At 42.0% G+C, this 21,494-nt stretch overlaps 1 protein-coding gene across 1 annotated transcript in view; it reads left to right on the top strand.

Moving 5' to 3' along the window:
- Positions 1-979: 979 nt before the first annotated feature.
- Positions 980-21,494, top strand: part of POF1B (POF1B actin binding protein) — a 45,002-nt gene continuing 24,487 nt past the window's right edge. The window contains exons 1-2 of the mRNA XM_026703019.2: positions 980-1,539; positions 20,308-20,388. Coding sequence (XP_026558804.1) covers positions 1,102-1,539; positions 20,308-20,388 — 519 coding nt within the window. The 5' untranslated portion in view covers positions 980-1,101. The remainder of the gene's footprint in view (positions 1,540-20,307; positions 20,389-21,494) is intronic.

Here is a 21,494-nt window from a genome sequence, read left to right as displayed (position 1 = left end):
TTGAATTCTTAGAGTAGAATAGGGAATAGGGTAGGATAGGGTAGAAGAGAATTAGTAGAGTAGAGTAGGGTAGGGTAGGGTTCGGTATGGTACACTAGAATAGAATGGAATAGAATAGAATTAGAGTATAGAATTGAATTAGTAGAGTAGAGTAGAATATATAGGAATAGGGTAGGGTAGAATAGAATTAGTAGAGTAGGGTATGGTATGATATGGTACAGTAGAATAGAACGGAATAGAGTGGAATAGAATAGAATTTGTAGAGTAGAGTACAGTACAGTAGAATTGAACTAGTAGAGTAGAATATATAGGAGTAGGGTAGAATAGAATAGAATTAGTAGGGTAGGGTAGGGTAGGGTACAGTATGGTACAGTAGAATAGAATGGAATGGAATGGAATAGAATAGAATTAGTAGAGTAGAGTAGAATAGGGAATAGGGTAGGGTAGGCTAGAATAGAATATAGAATGGAATATAGAATAGAATAGAATAGAATAGAATAGAGAATAGAATAGAATAGAATAGAATAGAATAGAATAGAATAGAATAGAATAGAATTAGTGGAGTAGAATAGGGAATAGGGGAGGGGAGAAGAGAAGAGGACGCTGGAGGTCTTCTAGTCCAATTCCCTGCTCAAGCCGGACAACTGGCTGTCCAGTGTTCCAATCTAACGCATCGTTGCAAGGGTTCCCAAAGCTCCATTGTCCCGTTTCCACCTGTGTGTGTGTGTGCGCGCGCGTTCCTCGTGGAGGTGGCCTGTTTAGCGGAGGTGGGCGCTCTCAACCCCGGAAGGGTCCAAGGCTTTCCCAACTTTGGCGCAACTTTTAAAGGTGGACTTCCACTCCCAGAACGCCCCAGCCGGCCTCTGCTTGGAGGTGGCCCTCAGCCTCGCAGCCCCGCCCGGCCTCTCCGGCAGCTGCAGCTCCAGCCAAGCCCCGCCCGGCGGCGGCGGCGGCGGCGGCGGCAGGTGAGCTCTGGGGGCCCGGCGGCGGGCGTGGCCCCAGCGGGGGAGGGAGGGCGGGCCTCCCGGCTGCCTAACCTCCGCCCGGCTCAGCCAACGGGCCAGTGCCAGCCCCGCGCCAGAGCCTCCGCGCCGCGCCAGCATGTTCGGCGTCCAGCAACACGTCCAGCCGACGCCGCTGCTGCCTCCGTCCTGGAGCTCCCGCTCGCAGCCGGCCGTCCCGTCTCCGCCGCGGGGCTACTGCCCGGTGCCGCCGCCGCCGCCGCCCTCGCGCTCCTGCTTCGACCCCTGCTTGGCGCCGCCGCCTTCGCTGCCCGCCACGCTGCCCCGCACCCGCCAGAGCCGCCCGGCCCCGCTGCCCCTGCAGGGCCAGCCGTGCCCCGAGCCCTTCCCGCCGCAGGAGAGCTGCAACGGGGGCGGCAGCCTGGTCTACGAGCGGGTCCGCACCTACAGCAGCCCCGGCGGGAAGCGGGTGCAGCTGCTGGACGCGCCCAACGGCTGCTCCCCCCGGGCGCTCTCGCCCTTCGACGCCAGCCCGGGTTACCAGCACGTCATCTGGAGCAGCGACCCCCCGTTGCAGGTAAGGGCCTCGCGCCCCCACCCCACAGACCATCTCCCACTCCCCCAACCCACTCCTGGGCCGGTTGGGTTCCTCCTTGCTCTTACCTGGAGGAGAAAACACCTCACCTGGAGGAGAGAGCACCTCACCTGGAGGAGGGAGCACCTCACCTGTTGGAGGGAGCACCTCCATGCTCTTACCTGGAGGAGAGAGAGCACCTCACCTGGTGGAGGGAGCACCTCACCTGGTGGAGGGAGCACCTCACCTGGTGGAGGAAGCACCTCCATGCTCTTACCTGGAGGAGAGAGCACCTCACCTGGTGGAGGGAGCACCTTCTTGCTCTTACCTGGAGGGGAAAACACCTCACCTGGTGGAGGGAACACCTCACCTGGTGGAGGGAGCACCTCACCTGGAGGAGAGAGCACCTCACCTGGTGGAGGGAGCACCTTTCACATGTTAGAGAACAACCTGCTCTAAGGGTATAATGTAAAGCCTCCCACCCCTAGAAGAAGGGGCTGGGTCCTATCTATCTAGGGCGCCCCTTTTGTGCATGGATCTGGGTGGGGGGCTCTGGATGAAACTTTACCCTCTCCCTCCAAGTTTACAGGTGGTAAGGGAGGAAGTGCTGAGCATCCTTTTTCAAGGTAGAAGCCTCAATGGCTTCTAGGTGCTGACGTCTCTCCCCCAACTGTGGGACTGGATCCAGTTGAATCTCTCTTCTCGTGCCGCCTTGCTTCCTCTTTTCTCTCACCTGGAGAGTGCACCTTTCACACATTACCTGGAGACCACGCACTCAGTGCCTGTTGCAAGGATATAAGGGCCCAGGGGAGAAAGGGGCTGGGGTCATAGCTCTCCATCCCTCAGGGTGCCACTTATTTTGCAGGGATGTGTAGGGTCGTGCTGGCCCTGAGCCTCACCCTCTCTTCAAAAAGGTCTCCCCTCGAAATTCACCGACAGAGTTAGGGGCCCTGAGCATCTCTGTTCGAAAGAGAAGGGCCAGCTGCCTTCTGGCTGTGGCCACCTTCCCGCCGAAACCGTGGGACCGGATACCGATACAGCCTGCAAATATTCCCATGGGTTTTTGTCTGTATCACCTTTGGCAAACACAGCTGAGTGTGCTAAGAAAGTGTTCAGATTGCAGATCATTTGGGACTAGGAACAATGAGAAAGGGAGTTTGCCCATGTCACTTTTTTTTTTGTTTTTTTGCAAGCTCTCCTAACAGGCCTGTTTGGCTAACTCAGGAGGCCCCAAACTTGCCAACTTCAATTCTGTAAGTTGAAGCCCACAAGTCTTCAAGTTGCCAAGTTTGAAGATCTCTGGCCTAACTATTTCCTTAGTTCCTTAATACTCCAATTACTGTATTGTTTTAGCTGGAGTAGAAATATCCTTCTCATATTTGTTCTCTGAGTGTGAAATATACTTCTAATGTATGTATACTTCCTGGCCTTCAGTATTGATTTAATTGTCTTAATTTTCTAGTCTCGATTGAGTCATGGCATTCACAACACCAATTGTGTATAGAAATCACGCACCGTTTATTCTGACTAACTTTAATTTCTAGATGAAATAGAGAGATAGAATGTTAATTAGGGCCGGAAGCTTGCAAAACAAACAAATGCTGTATATTGAAAAAATACACCTTTCTTAGTGCTTTTGTTTTTGTTTTTTAACACAACAAGGGTAGTTTAATTTTGTTGATGATTGAATTGTGTTGTTTTTGGAGAGGAGATACAATGTTGTGAGAGGAAGCAGTATGTGTGTGTGTGTATTTGTGAGTGAAAGAAATTGTAATTCTTTCACATTTCTTAGCCAGCTTTTCTTAGAATTCTTGCCTCCAGCCTCAGTTTGCAGTATTAAATGCACCAATTTCAAGTTAATATAACGAAATCATGAACTGGATTTATGCCAGTTTAAAAACCAGCTAGTCGAAACAAAGTAAATTGGGAATTTGTATAGTTGTTGAAATGGCAGATTGTATAAAACTGGTTTTATATGAGCTTAAAAGCATGCTTGGTTTGAAAAGAATTTTCTTAGCAGTGTGCATATAAATAATTCCAAAAAAGTACTATAGTTGGATTTTCAGATAGAGCAAAGATCTCCAAACTTGGTAACTTTAAGACTTGTGGACTTTAACACCCAAGAATTCCCTAGCCAGCCATGGGAATTCTGGAAGTTGAAGTCCACAAGTTTTAAAGTTGTCAAGTTTGGAGATCCCTGGCATAGAGATTGTGTGTTGAGAGTTTACTTCTTGCTTGCTATAATTCTGTTTTTCGATGATATGGGAAATTATACCTTTTGGAACATTCGGTTATTAGGTTTATAATCCTACATTTCATTCAAGTCGCCCAGGAGATATACAGAGAACTCTCTCCTTCCATTTCTTCCCAGAACAACCCTGCGGGGTAGGCTGGTTGAAAGAAATCTGATCAATGGGAAAGTAAGACTACAATAGTACACTTGGATGTACAACCAGGCAGACTGAAGTCCCACTGATAGACATGTGGGGTTAAAAAGAAAAAAAATCGCGGCATGGCAATCATACCTGAGTTATCCAACCGGAGCATGTAAAAAAATTGATGGCATGGTTGTGGCCAGTATAATGTAGCCAGTTTTGCCCTGGAGTCCAATAGGGTGGATATGAGTTGCCAAATATAATAATTAATCTTTCTGGCTGTGCTTCTGTGACTACCTCATTGCACAGAATTGCAGATGGCGTAAATACAGGCATTCCGACGGTTCAGGGGAATAAAATGAAAGCATTTTCCTAAGATGGGAGGAGAAACCTCAGCAGCGATAAGAGAACAGAAGCACCTGGCCCTTATAAACTCTGAGAAAAATCTCAACCAGTTAATGAGGAAATCCCAAACTGTTAGTAGAAGAATTTATATTTTCCTTTGGTTATTAGAGGGGTAGTCCACTGTTATTGATATTCTTATGTAATGCTGGGATTGTCTGAGACAATTGACTCAACCCCCACTTTGCAAGCAATGGAAATAAATTCTGGGCCCAATTGTTGACCTAAGTCAAGGACTACCAATATTCTAATTCTACACAGGAAGTCCTTGACTTACGACCACGATTGAGCCCAAAAATTAGGTTGCTGAGGGAAGACATTTGTTAACTGAGATTTTTTGCGATTTTTCTCATTGTTAAGTGAATCATTGCGGCTGTTAAATTAGTAACTTGGTTGTTAAGTGAATCTGGCTTCCCCCATTGACTTTGTTTGTCAGAAGGTCATAAATACGAGTCCATTTCCAAGTATCTGAATTTTGATCAGGTGACCACGGGGATGTTGCAACGGTCGTAAGAATGAAAAAAGGGTCATAAGTTACTTTTTTCAGTGCCGTTGTAACTTTGAACACTAAACAAATTGTTGTAAGTCGAGAACTGACTGTATATTAATGATGAGAAATGGGTTTGTAACCTATAGTTACTTGCCAGAGGACAAGCCAGCTTCTTTGAAACGTAGTTCTGGAGATTTACCTCTATCCAGCAACCCATCCATCCATCCTATACCGTTCTGCATTCCTTTGCAAGCATGATACAAAATTCTGCCTGAAAGATTTGATTTGATTTCAAATTGTTCCCCAGAGAGTCCTCATCATTTCCAAACAATATTTATGAACCCGAAATACTTATGTCTGTCTCTCTCCTTCCAAAACATTTTGATGGTGGATCCTTCCACCCATCAAAGAGCAGAACTTAATAGAAAAATCAAATTGCTGACTCAGTTTTTAATCCCTGGCCCTTAAATTGCTAGAGTTGCATATTTTCTATCCCGTTAAAAGAGCGAGAGTGTAATCATGGAAGGTTTGGACTAATTACCATCTTCTGCAATTGGGAGGAGGGAAAGAGGAGTTTGTGAGCAGCAATCTTAACTTATTCAACAATCTTAATATTCCAGAAGCTTTTCGGAGCAGTTCTTTGTGAGCCAGGGAAAAAGAAAATTAGCTGATAATTAGCAACACTTTACTTCTTTGTTGGTTTGAATCCTGCCTCCAATTCATGATTCTGGGCAGCCGACAATATTTTAAAAATTGCACCGTTTTCCTATGTTGCAATGTTAGAAGACTAGGTTGATGGGCTGCCTTAAGCCGTGATGTGGTTTGTTTTAAACTTCATATCACTTATTTTAAACCACAAGTGATATGAACCTAACATAAGATGTCCTTTGCCCGTTGTGGTCTACTACGATACATTTTTGACCAATCATCAGGAGTTTCTGTCTGTGGATTCAAATGTAGGTTACCCTGAAGGGATGAGGCGCTCCTTACACTTGCAGCTGGAATTTGTCATTGAAACAGACATTGCCTTAATTCTTCTTATCAACCCTGTAACATTCCTTCGGCTTTGTAACTTTTGAGTGCCAGAACAAAAAATTATCTAATTTTAGCTCCTTAATAAACTGAGTGAGAGTTTTGCAGCCCATTTGCTGTTCTCCCTGCCAACAAGTGAAAAACTCTCTAACACGTCCCAATTAAACATATTTGTCTATACAGAGGAGTCTGGGAGATCAAAGGTTTTTGTCAAAATGATAAAAGAAAGGTTGTAAACTCCACCTCTCTCATGCTTTGTGTTATGATGTTACCACATTGGATTTGTTGTCCTTCCCTACCTGCCCATGAGTATACAGCCAGCTCAGCTTTTAACCTGCCTGTTCAATCTAGATCACAAATTTAATACACCCCTAAAGCCTTAAATATTAATTATTTCTGCAAGGACCTTCTCGTTTCTTCTCATGTCTTTTTCTCTTTTCTCAGTTTATCGTTCTTTTTTCTTCTGTTAGACTACCATTGTGGCATTGTTTCTATTCCGTTAACTTATCAAAGAATAAAAACTGTAAAAATAAGGCAAGTGAACAAATTGGTTTATGTTTAAGATTAGCTGCCTGTTTCTTTTTCACGCCAGGTAGGACTCTGTTGTTGTTGGACCAAGCCAGGGATCTCCAACTTTAAGACTTCTGGACTCACCTCCCAGAATTCCCCAGCCAGCCATGTTAGCTGGGAAATTCTGAGAGTTGAAGTCCACAAGTCTTAAAGTTGCCAAGTTTAGAGACCTGTGGACAAAGCTCATTTCAGGAGAAAGACTTTTATATTTTATCTTGCTCCTTTTATCTTAATTGCTAATCATTTCAGATAAAGTCCCAACTGTGATAAATGTTTCCTGATTTGGTTCCTCGTCCTGCCTTCTGTTTCAATTTAGGAATTTCAGATCCAGCCACGACATCTTTAGCACCTTAAGGATAACATGTTCCTGACAATGTAAACATTTTTTAGAGCCAGACCTTTTCCCTTGGATACCAGAAAATGTTAATTTGTTTTCCACATGCCTGGAATTCCAAGCTGTCCATCTCTTTGTCAATTATTCCTCATTATTGATTGCTCCACATTCTTGCTGCTGAAAGTGCTCTCTTGTGAAAGGAATGTGGCTTTATGGCGTTGAGAAGGCCATGCCGTAATCCTATATGTCTCAACTCGCTCTGTACAATTTTGTATGCAGAATTTCAGCCACCAGAAGGAGAATTGGATAAAATGAAGGAGGAGTTGATACAAATTAGCTAGCATTAGATTTATTTCACTGAGTGATTTGAGGCCAGTGGCTTTCTTAGAACTCGACTCACCTGTTAGGGCCGCGTGGAAATGAAATTCGAAGAAAGGTAGAACGCACCTAGTCCAAATAAATAAAAGTGTCTGATGCATAGAATTGTTGTGAGGTTGGGCACACACAAAAGGTACAGAGAATGAGTTGTTGGTTCTGTTATTTCAGCAAATGAGAGCACAATGTTCTTAACGCTGTTGTGGCTTCTTAGCAAGCCTGCTACTAAATTCAAGATCCACTACACCCATTGTTCTGAGTCACTGAAATTATTTATTTTTGCTAGTTATATAATCACATGTTAATCTAGTGGTTGTTAGAATTAATGACAGACGATGAGCTTCAAATGTAAAGTTCAGCTATAACTTAAGATCATGATGTGCCAAAAATGAACTTAAGCAGGAGCTTTGAAGAACAAAATCTAACTTTAATCGTTCAACAAGGTTAGGGTAAGACCTTTTCTCACATACACACAAGATAGATATGTGAGGAAGGTTGCAAAAGCATATAGAAAAATAAAGCCTTCTTATACCTTTAAGATTCTTTAGAGGAAGAGTAACTGCATTGTAAAACACTCTAACTTAAGTATAAGAAAACAACTGCCTAACATCAAGATAAGACATGCCTATAGAGTAACTCTCTACTTAATGCTATAGTATATTTTACTACATTTCTTTATTATCCTTCAAACTAAATGGCAATCTTTATAGGTTCTTTTCATTTTTCATCTTTTTTCCCTTTCATCCTTTTTTCCCCCCAAGGTTTTTTTTTAAATGTTCAGTGCAGACTTTGGCTTTTAAAAAAAAAAAAATTCTTCCAAAACAGCACCTCTTTGTTAGGCAGACTGCCAGAGAATGTTTAATTTGAAGAGTTCACATTAATTAATTAATGATTGATTTATGAAGGGGTTACTGTCTTCTCATCTCCTGAATATGCAACTTGCTATCACTCCTTTTGTTAAAGAGTGCCTGCATCATCATCATCATCATCATTAACTTGTATTCATTAAACATGAAACTCGGTCAGCTGAACATTTAAAAATGTATCACAAACATCATCATCATCATTATTATTCATTGCACAGTCAGCCAGATGTTCAGACTGGGTTTGACATTTTTGTCTACCTATCAAGTCCTTACCAAGGACCAGGGATGGGCAGATCTGGATGTTTGATGGTGTTGCAGATATTGTCACAGGATGGAAGCCGTTCCAAGTGAATCGGCCTTCTGCAATTGACTGATGGAGAATTTGTCAATGCCAGTGTTCAAGTGGTGCTTCAGTTGTTTTTGGGATTGCACCCATTATTATTATTATTATTATTATTTTTTCTTCTTCTTCTTCTTCTTCTTCTTCTTCTTCTTCTTCTTCTTCTTCTTCTTCTTCTTCTTCTTCTTCTTCTTCTTCTTCTTCTTCTTCTTCTTCTTCTTCTTCTTCTTCTTCTTCTTCTTCTTCTTCTTCTTCTCCACCTCCTTCCTCCTCCTCCTTCCTCCTCCTCCTCCTCCTCTTCCTTCTCCTCCTCCTCCCCCCTCCTTTATTGCACAGTCATCCAGATGTTCAGACAGGATTTGTCATTTTTGTCTACCTATCGAGTCCTTTCCAAGGACCTGGACCTTTGACTGTGTTTGACAGATTTTATTATTGGTCCTTCAAATGAAGCTTAGAGAATTTGCTCCAGTCCCTTCAGCTCTCCCCAAAGAACGTTGCTCTCTTCAAAGGAGCCAATGGCCCGTTGGCATCACCTGGATTCTTGAACCGCTGGCAAAGAACGATTTGCTCGCTTGCTGTTCATCTGAACTGAGTGAGGTGGATAACATCTTAAGCTGCGAATAGGGAGCGAACTAGGTCTGGTAACTTATGCAGCCAGGTCATGTCTGGACAGCATTAAAACTAAACCCTTCTGATCTTCTGGAGCTGGAAATACCAGAAAAGTCTGTTTGAGAGCAGGGAAACCAGTTACCTATTTCAGTGTCGGTTTTTTTACGGCAGTCCTGCGTTAAAATTGAGTTCCATTGCTAACTCTGTCTTTAATTTGGATTTATATGGATAGTACTTGATGCAGGACCGGAGTTGAGCCTAACATTTCTGTTACTGAGTGAGTGTTGTCCCATTTTATGACTTTTGTCTGCGACAGCTGTTAACATCTGTAGCTGTTGTTGTTAAGTGAACGACGCAGTCTTTAAACGAATCTAGCTTTTCCCCCACCTCTCCATTGATTTTGCTTGTCGGAAGCCAGCGGGAAAGGTTGCAAATGGTGGTCACATGACTTTGGTGATCTTTTTTTCACCCTTAACGACCGTTGCGGCCTCCTCAAGGTCATGGGATCAAAATGTCGCCGCTTGACATGCATTTATTTTTATTTATTTTTTTGAAAAAGTTTTTTTTTATAACAAAAACAAAAACAAACAAATAAAACCTTCTTTCTGTTCAACAGTGTGTCAGTTGGGTGCATATATCTTGTGGACATAGTAACATTATCATACATATCTTACTTATTTATATTTATAGCCATTCTAATCAGTATTCTATATCACATTTATCAATTGTCATATTGTCATTAACATTATTGTCTTTCAAAATTATATTTTATATCTTTCTCTTACTCTGTCTAACTCAATTATCAATTATACTATATTATATTGTTATTACATATTTCAATTTCTTACTCTTCTATCTAGCCATTCATAAAAGAAATTCCAAAAGTTATAGTAATTGTTTTCTTCCTGTTCTTTAATTGCCATTGTTAATCTACTCATTTCTGCACATTCCATTATTTTCTCAATTATTTCCTCTTCCGTTGGAATTTTCTCATTTTTCCAATTTTATGCAAATACAATTCTAGCTGCTGTTAATACATTAATAATCAAATACGTCATCTCTTTATTGTAACCTACAGGCAAAATTCCCAATAATTTTTTTTTTTTTCGCTTGGCATGCATTTATGACGGTTGCAAAAGTCCCGCGTAATAAATACATGCCAAGCAGCAAAAATTTTGATCCCGAGACCTTGAGGAAGCCACAACAGTCAAGTGTGAAAAACAATCACAAGTCACTTTTTTTCAGTGCTGTTGAAACTTCAGTCACTAAACGAATGGCTGTAAGTCGAGAACGTACCTGTATGCCAATCAGAGCACCTACTTACCGAGGGACTGCGTGTTACAAAAAATGGTGGATGAGTTTCTGTTTTCTTGGGCCAAAAAAGTCAAAACAGAACTATTGAAGCTGTGAATTTTTTTAATGGACTAACTGAAAACTGCCGGTATATTAGAAGATGTCTCCATTTTCAGTGGTTCATGAAAATGTGGCATTTGCTTGGCGGTTCGTTGGTTTGAAGGAAGGAGAACATGTCTGCCATTTTTACTAATGGGCAACCCATTCATAGGTACAAGTTGTAAATTAGACATTCTTAATTGTTGTGAGACATTGTGGAAGCTTTATCACTGGAGGCTTTCAAGAAGGGATTGGACTGCCATTTGTCAGAAATGGTGTAGGGTCTCCTACTCGGGTGGGGTTGGACTAAATGACCTACAAGGTCCCTTCCAACTCTGTTAATCTGTTAATGCAGGGAATGCCTGTGTTACTATTTAACTTAGATGTCCCAAAGCTGCTTTTTCAAGAGGCAACTGGACTTCCTGGTTTTTCTTTGAAGTTGTTCCACTTTTCATCCAAGAAGGATGGGGAATGGAAGGATTTATATTCCTTGCAGACAGCTGGTCATTTGCATCCTTTCAGAGTTGAGTCGTTGAGGCCCCTTGGAGGTTTGTCTGTGGCGTCTGGGTCACCTGACTGGTGCAAATGAATGTGGAGCTTTCTTGGAACTGATAGCCATCTATGTCAAATTTGAACAGCCCTCTCTCAACGGGGAGGGGAGGGATACGACATCATCTCTCTCCAATCTACCACACAGTCCTTTCAACAATTTCAAGAAGGCTCCACACACATTTGCACTATCCTGATGACACAGACAAACCTCCAAGTAGCCTCAACAACTTGCTCAAAGAATGCAAATGACCAGCTGTCTGCAAGGAGTTATAAATCCTTCCATTCCCTGCCAGCCAGTCAGAGCTGCAGAAGCTTTTGGGATGAGAAGTGAAAAGTCTTCAACAGAAAAAACACGAAAGTCCTGTTGCCTCTTTTTTGATCTGGGTGACTGAGAATCTTCATAGATATTTAACTTAACAGTTTCTATGGATTTGGAGTTATCTTAACAGCAAAGTTTGAATGGTATTCTATTGGGAAAGTAAGCAGAAAGTTCCACATTTCCTGGATTCAATATTTCATAAATATTTTGCAAATAGACACTAGGCCTAATGGGCAACCCAAGAAGAAAAGAGATAAAAGAGGATCTAGGATGGTGTTGATTTTTGTTGTTGCTTTGGGAGAGATTTTATGGATGCCTTAAAAAGAAATATTGCGAGAGATACAATAATTCCCCTTCTCCTTCCTAAAGTAACATCCTTCCATATTCTGGAAAGGATAAATGTTTTGGTTTGCAGAGATCAACCTGTTTGGAGGCTGGTTGAAGGATCATTTTTGCAATTTGTGCTTGATCCATTGCTCCAAGTATGTTGGCATTAAAAGGTGAAACCGTCATGTAGGCCAATGCTTGATAGTTTCTACAATTCAGAAAGACAGGGCAAAATTAGATATTTTGATCTTCTTTTTCTACTTTTGGATTATTTACACCGAGAACTTTTACAGTTGGAATTGGAAAAAGGCATTTTCTGGTCAGAGTTAACCTGAATAGGGCTGAAGTCCAGAAGTCCAGATGGCTCACCTTTCTTTTTTTTTTTTTTTACCACTCTCTTCAGCAGGTGAGAACACCTGGCTGGCTCAGAAGCCCTAACCAATGTTGGATAGGGTTAATATTTCAGTGGAATTCCACCAGGGAGTACCAAAGTTGTTTTTAATTGAGAAGGTGAAGGCTATTCCCAAAGCTAAACTACATCTGAATTGTTGCCAAAAAATAACCATGGGTCACACAAAGGTGTGTGTATTTTTTTGCTAAGCAGCTTCCGGCGGGCTGACAAATCGTCTATGAAGTTTGAACTTTGCTTTTGAGTTGAGCAATCATGATATGTCCATTTTGTCTCAAGCACTCTTGCCTTCCAGAAAGTCCAACCTAGAAACATCTTGAAGTGCCTTTTGAAGGTTCTCAGCTTGGAAAGTTTATTCCAAATTTACATTTGCTTTGCCTGGATTTTACGTCTTTCATTTATGCCTTTGAACATCTTAAACTGCTAGGCAGCCAGGTCTCTGGTGCTTGGTGATAAATGTAAAACCCACATTGAAAGCAAGGTTATTAAAAGCTATGAAAGATAGAGGTGTGCTCTTTTTTTAAAGGGAAGGTTTTTAAAAATAATAATAAAAAGGAGACAGGTTGGACCTCTCAACTCAAGCATTTTTGAACTGCTTCTGCATGTGAATAATTCATTCCCAAAGGAATAATATTTTTTGCAGATGTTTTCCTACAGAGTTTCCCATAATAGAATAGTTCAGCTAATGTTGTATAGCATTATATGGCATTCAGTGGTGGGATTCAATAATTTTTACTACTGTTTCTCTGGGTGTGGCTTGGTGGGCGTGATGTGGCTTGGTGGGTGTGGCTTGATAGGCGTGGCGGGGAAGGATACTGTAAAATCCCCATTCCCTCCCCACCCCACTAGCCTGCTTTCCAGCTCCATTCTCCTGTGCAGGGCAACCAAAGAAGACCCAGCCAATCAGCTGGAATTCGGGAGGCAGAGAATAGATGGGGTTGGTGGGGCCAGTCAGAGGTGGGATTTGCCGTTTCTCTGAACCACTCAACATTTCCGCTACTGGTTCTCCAGAACTGGTCAGAACCTGCTGAATACCACCTCTGATGGCATTGCCTCTTGAAAGTCTCCATTTGTCTCCTAGAGTTGGAATCTTATGTGGGCGGTAGGACCGAGCTGACCTTGGCTTATGTGCTTGGAGAGGAGTGCAAAAAACAAATTCTGGAACTATAATTTAGGGCTAAGAAGTAAAATCAGAATCAACTTCCTAGAAGTAGACCAGTCATAGATGACAGCATTAGCTGACCTTGGCTAATGTTGAAGAAACAAAGTTGGGTTGAACTTGTTTTTTTTATTATTAACAGAATAATAGGGTTGGAAGGGAGAAGCAGGAGATCATATATCATTTCAGAAAAATGGTTGTCCAATCTCTGTTTAAAGACCTCCAGTGATGGAGCACTCACAACTTACGAACGCAAACGTACGTGTCCCAGGATAATGTTCCAGGATCCAACCTGGTTTGGTCACTGGGATCAGTTTTCCAAGCTTTTGGACTTTTGCTGGACCCCATCCTCAGGAAACCTCCCTCTGGGAACACACACACTGCTAGAGAGAAGTTCTCGGAGGGCATCCCGAAACTTGGAAAACTAAACTTCTGGTCCTTGTGACCGACCCAGCTGGCATTCCTCACCTACAACTTAGGTTAGCTTGGTTAATACTTGGAAAGAAGACTACGAGGAAGTCTTAGTGCTGAAAGCTAGCCTGGAAAGTAAGAATCAAAAGTACTCAAAGAAGACAGTAGCAAGCCTCTTCCGTAGTATCTCCAAGAAAACTGCATGGGTATGTCCATGTAGTCCCCAAGACTTGAACTTTGCTCAAGAAAGACATGGCTTTACATTGGAATGTCTTCAGTTCATGGATTTTGCTAGACCAATGCTTAAATACAGTTCCGCTATCTGGAATCTTCAATATATATCAGACATTAATACAATTGAGCGAGTCCAGAAGTATTTTACAAGAAGAGTTCTACACTCCTGTTCGCAATAGAATACTCTACACCACCAGATTTGAGATTCTAGGTTTAGACAACCTTGAACTACACCAGCTAAGATTGGATTTAAGAATAGTACCTAAAATTATCTGTTTCAATGTTTTACCAGTTAATGAATATTTCAGCTTTAACAACAACAACACAAGAGCACACAACAGATATAAACTAAATGTAAACCACTCCAAACTTGATTGTAGTAAGTACGGTTTCAGCAACAGAGTGGTCAATGTCTGGAACTCACGACCTGATTCTGTTGTCACCTGCTCAAACCCCCATTCATTTACCCTCAAACTAACCTCTATTGACCTCACCCCATTCCTAAGAGGTCTGTAAGAGGCGTGCATAAACGCACAATTGTGCTACCTTCCCTGTCCTATTGTCCTGAATTATTCATACCTATTTCATATATTTATCCTTATGTTTATTCTTATTTCTATTAAATTGTAAGCGTTTGACCAAATAAATAAATAAGTAAAAAATAAAATGTTTATGTGATGTGTGTTGGGATGGTTCTTAGCCAGCTGTTTTTTTTTTTTTTTTGTGACCTTACTGATATATATATCTCTGGGCAGTAGAGGTCATACTTATTTTGTGGTTTTTACCCTTCCTGTGTCTAAAATGTGAGATTGGAGTCTTGTATTTTCCCACAGAAATATGAGTTACATTCCTTATTCCATAACTAGTCCCCAATCACGTCAAAAATAGTGCACGTGCTATTTTTCGTCTGCACTGATTTCATTAACTTGATGGGTTTGCATTGATGTGTTGTGACATGTGCCAATTACGATAAAAGAAACCTGGATCTCTGCCCCAGCTGGGATCTTAACGCTTAGCCAATTTGGCAGAATCTGTGCCATCTTACTGGCATTGACCAATCACTATCCTTGTTTAAAAAAAAAAATAACCCCTGGGTTTTTTTTTTTCATCCTCTTATTCTCTGTGGGATTAGGAAAACCATCCTTAATAAGACTCAAAAGATCCATCTTTGATTTTGCTTCATCCTTTCTTTCACTGTCAGCAATAACATGAGTTGGCAGGCCAGGAACAGGCCAATTCATTTATTTATTTTTTAGCTTACTGTGTTTAAACTGGGAAATCAGCACATGAGTTATGTATGTTCCAGGCCCCTGAGGCTGCAGGGTGTGGCTTAGACAACTTTATGAAGATCTTCTGGAGTTTGTTTGCCTTGAGAAGATAAATGAACGCTGTTCTTCTCTGATCCTACCAGATTCTAAGATGGCTGTGGGTAATGGCTTAGAGCAGAATAAGGAAAGACTGCTTTTTCCCCCCTTGGCTAATGGATTGTCCTACACCTGAAAAAGATATCTGCCCATGTTGAGATCCAGTCTTCCAATATTTGAGGGGCTGCCACAAAGAAGAGAGGGGTCAAGTTATTACCCGAAGCACCAGAAGGCAAGACAAGGAGCAGTGGGTGGAAACTAATCAAGGAGAGAAGCAACCTAGAACTAAGGAGCGATTTCCTGACCGTGAGGACAATTAGTCCATGAAATGGCTCACCTTCAGAAGTTGTGGGTGCTTCATCACTGGAGGCTTTTAAGGATAGACTGGACAGCCACTTATCTGAAATGGCATAGGGACTTCTGTTTGAGCAGTGGGGTGGACTAGAAGACCAACTGTTACTTTGGTATCCCTCTAAACTGCCTATTAGTGATGCTACCAGATTTGAGGAAATGTTTGCACTAAGAAGTCTTCTGGGCCTTCACTTCTTTGTAAGCCCATTGTTTCCTTCGCAATATTGTCAACCAACTGAAGTTGCTTGCCGGTTGCAACCGTATGGTGAGGAACCCAAGAATAATGGGCTACCTTCTGCACAAATGCATCCAAGAAGTACCTTGGATAGCCATGGAAATTTGGGGCTCATGTGGTCATAAGTTGAGAACTGCCTGCGCTTTAAACCCAGGTGCTGAATTGAATCATTTTCCTATGGAATGCTACCCTTGTGAACTTAAATTATATCCACTAGGAGTCCTGGTGGCACAGCGGTTGAAGTGCAGTATTGCAGGAAAATTCTGCCCACAGTCTGGAGTTTGATTCTGACCGACTCAAAGTTAACTCAGCCTTCCATTCTTCTGAGGTTCATAAAATGAGGACCCAGATTGTGCAGGGCAATATGCAAATAATGCCTTTACATTGAAAATGGCTGCAAAATGCTATGGGGTGGTATCTAATCTTTCATGCCAGACAGTATAAGGAGTATTGGGGTAAGCAATTGTCAAATAAGTTTGAGTTCAACTAGGATTTTGGCTGTGTCAGTGTTCCAGGGAACACACGCTCCTAGCAAATAGAACTCCGAGGTAGGATGATTCCTCAAAAATAGTTAGTTTGGTGTGTCAAATTGGCACAAACTGGGGAAAACTGACTGGATGTTTCCACGGTTTTCAGCTAATTAAAAGTAAAAGTTTTTATCCTTTCCAAAATAAAAAATCCATCACATGGTAAAATGAAGGTGCCACCCGATTGCCTGGTAACTTCACTCTTCCCGCCCCACCACCTGTCCTTGGTTCCCAGAAGAAAGTATTTTAGTTTGACAAATCGGTGGTGAGATTCAAATATTTTTACTACTGGTTCTGTGGGCGTGGCGTGGCGGGTGTGGCAGGGAAAGGGTACTGTCAAATCTGCATTCCCTCACCACTCCTGGGGGAAGGTTACTGCAAAATCCCCATTCCCTCCCCACCCCACTAACCTGCTTTCCAGCTCCGTTCTCCTATGCAGGGCAACCAAAGAAGACCCAGCTGATCAGCTGGGAGTCAATGGGAGGCAGAGAATAGATGGGGGGGGGGGCAGTCAGAGGAGGTATTTGCTGGTTCTCCGAACTACTCAAAAATTTCCACTACCGGAACTGATCAGAACCAGCTGAATACCCGCTCTGTGACAAACCCCAGCTATCTCTATTCCCCACTCGCTATCCTTCACCTCCAGTGTGGCAACACCGAAGCCTTAAAATGGCTTCGGTCAGGTCAGCTTCAGGGTTGACAGGCTGTTAGCATCCAATCATTTTTGTCCATTCATTGATCCATCGCATTCATTAGTTTGTATTGTTACCTATGGCAATAGATTTGGAGGAATAGATGTAGAGATCCGGCACATTCTGGTAAACGTAAATGCGGCCATATTTTAATGAAAGAAGAAGAAAAAAAACCCCACAGTATTGGACAATCAGGCTCATGATTTTTAGCTGGGCATGATTGTCTGCTGCTAAGGCAAAAATTGGGATGGATTCCATAGGTCAGGAGTAAACCATTTGATATCCACCAGAAACGTGGAGCTTCTTAGCACCATATCACCATGCTTGTCGTGGCTGAGGAGTGTTGAGGTTAAAATATCTGAGGACATCAAATGACATAATTTGCATGCTTAAAGAGTCGATTCAGAGGGAGGTGTGCTCTCAAATAAGGAATTCAGAAAACGGATATATTCACAGGAGCTTAGATCATTCTTCCGTGGCTTATCACAGGATATCATCTAGAACAGGGGTCTTCAACCTTGGCAACTTTAAGACTTGTGGACTTCAACTCCCAGAATTCCTCAGCTAGCAAAGTCTTAAAAAGTTGCTAAGATTGGAGATCCCTGATCTAGAATATATCATATACCATACAAAAGTAATGAGTGAAAGCTTGTTAAAAAGAAATCCAATCTAGGAAAGGTTTTTGGGTTTTTTTTGATAGGGAGAAAAATTGATCAGTGGAACAGCTTGACTTCTACAGGTTGGGATGCTCCCATTACGGAGATTTTTTTAAAAAAAGTTTGGTCAACTATTTGACCTGGTTGGAATAAGTTCTCTTGCATTGAGCAGGGATTGGATTAGACCTCCAAGGTGCCTTCCAGCCCTATGACTCTATGATCTTTGTGTTCCTTGTTATTCAATATTCTCTCCAGATCTTTAAACGTGTCTTTTCCAATATTTGAAACTTGGTCCTTTGAAGTGAAAACAGCAAAGTTTGAATGCCTAGCTTTTACCACTGAACTACCTTGTCTTGCATAGATGTTTCCTCTGGCATTCTCTTCCTGTTTTTCCCCACTTCGATTAATAATAGGTTTTATTATCACACCGTAGGAGGTAAAGGGAAGGTACAGTATCTGCATTGCTATGTGTCAATTCAGCAGTGACAGTTGTAACAGAGTTTTTTTTTAAACTTATAGTAAATGACACACAGAGAAGGGTGTCTGTTCTATATCTAGTCTTTTCCCCTGATTCATCTATTTTTTTCGAAGTAGCATGAGAAGTTCCTTCAGGCATTTTGCTTAGAAAGAAAGATAAGGATTCGTTCTTCTGTGAGATCCACTGATCTCATTTGAATTCCTTTTTACCTAAGAAAAGGATTGGTTCTTCCACCCATAATATAGAAGCAATAAATCAACAGCATCCGGCTTGTTGGAAAAAAATGCTTTGAAGGGCAAAATGAATAGTCACAATGAAACATTATTTAAGGCACTGTTTATCCCAAAATGTTATTAAAGGCAATGTTTGCTGTAGTTTATCACAACTGCAGCTTGCCAAGGGGCATCCCAGGTGCAAGATTTCTGTTTTATAATTTTTGTTTTTACTGTTCTATGATTGATATGTGTGTGTGTGTGTGTGTGTGTGTGTGTGTGTGTGTATGCATGTATGTATGTATGTGTGCATGTTGTGTTGTTGTGGTTAAGATGGGTGGCCATATACATCTTTTAAATAAATAAATTTCCGCACACTGATCTTCTGTTGAGACATTTCCTTTTTTGTTGATTCTTTGTCACCCATAGGAATAATCTCCAAGGTATTCACATTTGTGTATTCTTCACATTTCTGCAATGTCTAGGGAGATTCTCAATCATTCAGGTCATGGCTGTCCCAAAGGTCTTTCTCCAAAAGGCAACTCGACGTTCTTGGTTCTTTCTTTGAAAACGTTTTGCTTCTCATCCAAGAAGCTTCTTCAGTTCTTGGTTTGTTTCTCTGAAAACTTTTCACTTCTCATCCAAGAAGCTTTTTCAGTTCTGAACCGAATTAGCTTCTTGGATGAAATCATTTTCAAAGGAAAAAAAAAAAACCTAGGAAAGTCTAATTGCCTTTTGGAGAAAGCACCATTGAGACAAGAACCATTGACACCAGTCTTGAGACTGGTTGTTTGTCAGAACCTCCCATGAGGTCCATTTGGGTTGTCAAATTTATCAGCTAGTTAAGCGCTAAACATTTTCAGTGATGAAATCAACTCCACCTTAAAAAAAAAAAAAGCAACCACATGATCTGCAACTTTGTCTTAACAAGCCTTATAATTTGCTTTGGGAATGCAGTTCCCGTTTTCTGGTTATGTCAACAGATTTTCATCACTTTCCCTAGGTAGGCCATGAAAGGCTGCGATAATTGTTACACCAGGGAGATATGGTAACGCTTTAAAGAGTCTGTTTAATGCATTCGTTTGCTAAAGGGTAAATTTCTGTACCAGCAATTCAATATCAGACTTGTTAGACTATTTATGCAGCCTGTTGCCTGCTTACGTATTCCCCAAGTTGGTCTTCTACGGTTGTGTAGGACTTCGGCTCTCATAATTTCCCAGCCTGTGTGAAACTTAAGGGATCATGAGAATTGGATCCAGTATATCAGGTTGAATAAAATAGTGTTCTGGGTCCTTAGTTGTCCAGGATCTATTCAGAAGTCCAATGTAGGCAAAACACCTCCATCTATAAAGACTGAACCACAATTCCCAAGAGCCTCAGCCAGAGAAGGATTTTGGGAGATGTAGCAATAGAACTTCAAGGTCTCTTCCAGCTCATTCATTCTGAAGAATGTCTAGATAGCCAAGGAATCTGCTGAAGGTGCTCTGTAATTTCCCAGAGGTCCATATTCTTCAGCTCTGTTTTTATTTTCTTCTCTAACAAAACAATTCCATGTTTTCTATCCTGCTCTACGGAGCGGAGAGTTGGTCTCTGGACAGAAAACCACTTGGAGAGATTAGAAGCATTTGAAATGTGGATTTACAGGCAGCCGTTACATATCAGTTGGGTTATCAGAAATGAGAAGGTGATAAGCTACCTGGGAAAGCCAATGGAAATAATCCAAACCATTAAAAAAAAAAAGCAAAATTTAGACTATTTTGGACATGTGATGCGACACCTGGAAAAATATGCCATCCTTCACTTAATCCTTCAGGGAAAGATCGAAGGCAAACGAGGTTCAGGCAGAAGAACATCGTTATGGCTTCAAAATCTTAAGGGATTGATTTGGACAAAACACAACAGCTCTTTTTCTTGCAGCTGTTGATCAAAATAGGATCGCCAACATGATCACCAGCATCCGATGACGGATAGGGCGCAAGAAAAAGACGAAGAACAAAACAATATGGAATGATGTTCCTCATTAAAAAAAAAATAGTAACGACGCATTTGCTTTCTTGCAGGAAGTGCCATCTCCATCCCTGAAATTGTCCCCTTATTCCCAGGGCAGCATGCGAAGGATTATCTTGGAGAACCCTGAGAAGGTAGGGAAGCTGTACTGTGGTTACAATGGCATCGGGCGTAAGATGTTGTTGGAAGGAGATTTCAGTATTTGTGTGTCTATGCTGAAGTGCAGTGGAACCTCGGGTTGCGACCGTAATCCAGTCCAGAACTTCAGTTGCAAGCCAATTTGGTCGTGACCGTAAGCATGATGGACTGCGCATGCGCGGAACCCCCACCCCCCAAAGAAATAGCTCCATAGGGGAAGTCCCTGCGGCGGTGTTGGTTGCTACCCAAAGATGTGTCTGCAACCGGAAACAAAACTTCGAACAATTTGGTCGTCAGCCGATTTGGTCGTGAACAGAAGTGTTTGCTCCCCGAAGTTCCACTGTATAAATGGATCTATATCAGTGGTGGGATTCAAATTTTTTTACTACCAGTTCTGTGGGCGTAGCTTGGTGGGCGCGGCAGGGGAAGGATACTGTAAAATCTCCATTCCCTCCCCACCCCACTAACCTGCTTTGCAGCTCCGTTCTCCAGTGCAGGGCAACCAAAGAAGACCCAGCTGATCAGCTGGGACTCAATGGGGGCAGAGAAGAGATCAGGGCAGGGCACACACACACACACACACACACACACACACACACACACACTCTCTCATATACAGGGAGTTCTTGACTTACAACCATTCATTTACTACAGCACTGAAAAGTGACTTACTACTGTTTTTCACACTTACGACCGTTGTACCATCCTCTTGATCACATGATCAAAATTCAGGTGTTTGGCAACTGACTCATATTTGTGATGGTTTTCAGTGTCCTGGGGTATGTGATTCCCTTTTGCGACCTTCTAACAAGCAAAGTCAATGGGGAAGCCAGATTCACTTAACAACCATGTGACTAACTTGACAACTTCAGTGATTCACTTAACAACGGAGGCAAGAATGGTTGTAAAAGGGGCAAAACTCTCTTAACAAATGTCTTGCTTAGCAAAAGAAATGTTGGGCTCAAACGTGGTTGGTTGTAAGTTGAGGATTACCTGTGTATCTTTTTCCCCAGGCCTTATGGCTGAAATAAAATTGTGGAGTTCTTGGTGTTCTCTGAACTTGAATGTTTGCAGGCGTTTTATTATCCAACTAGTAACGTTA

The sequence above is a fragment of the Pseudonaja textilis genome, chromosome 12, assembly GCF_049901715.1.
Source record: "Pseudonaja textilis isolate UNSWEBS1 chromosome 12, rPseTex1.2, whole genome shotgun sequence".
NCBI classification, from domain to species: domain Eukaryota; kingdom Metazoa; phylum Chordata; class Lepidosauria; order Squamata; family Elapidae; genus Pseudonaja; species Pseudonaja textilis.
This window is presented reverse-complemented; position numbering and strand designations above follow the sequence as displayed.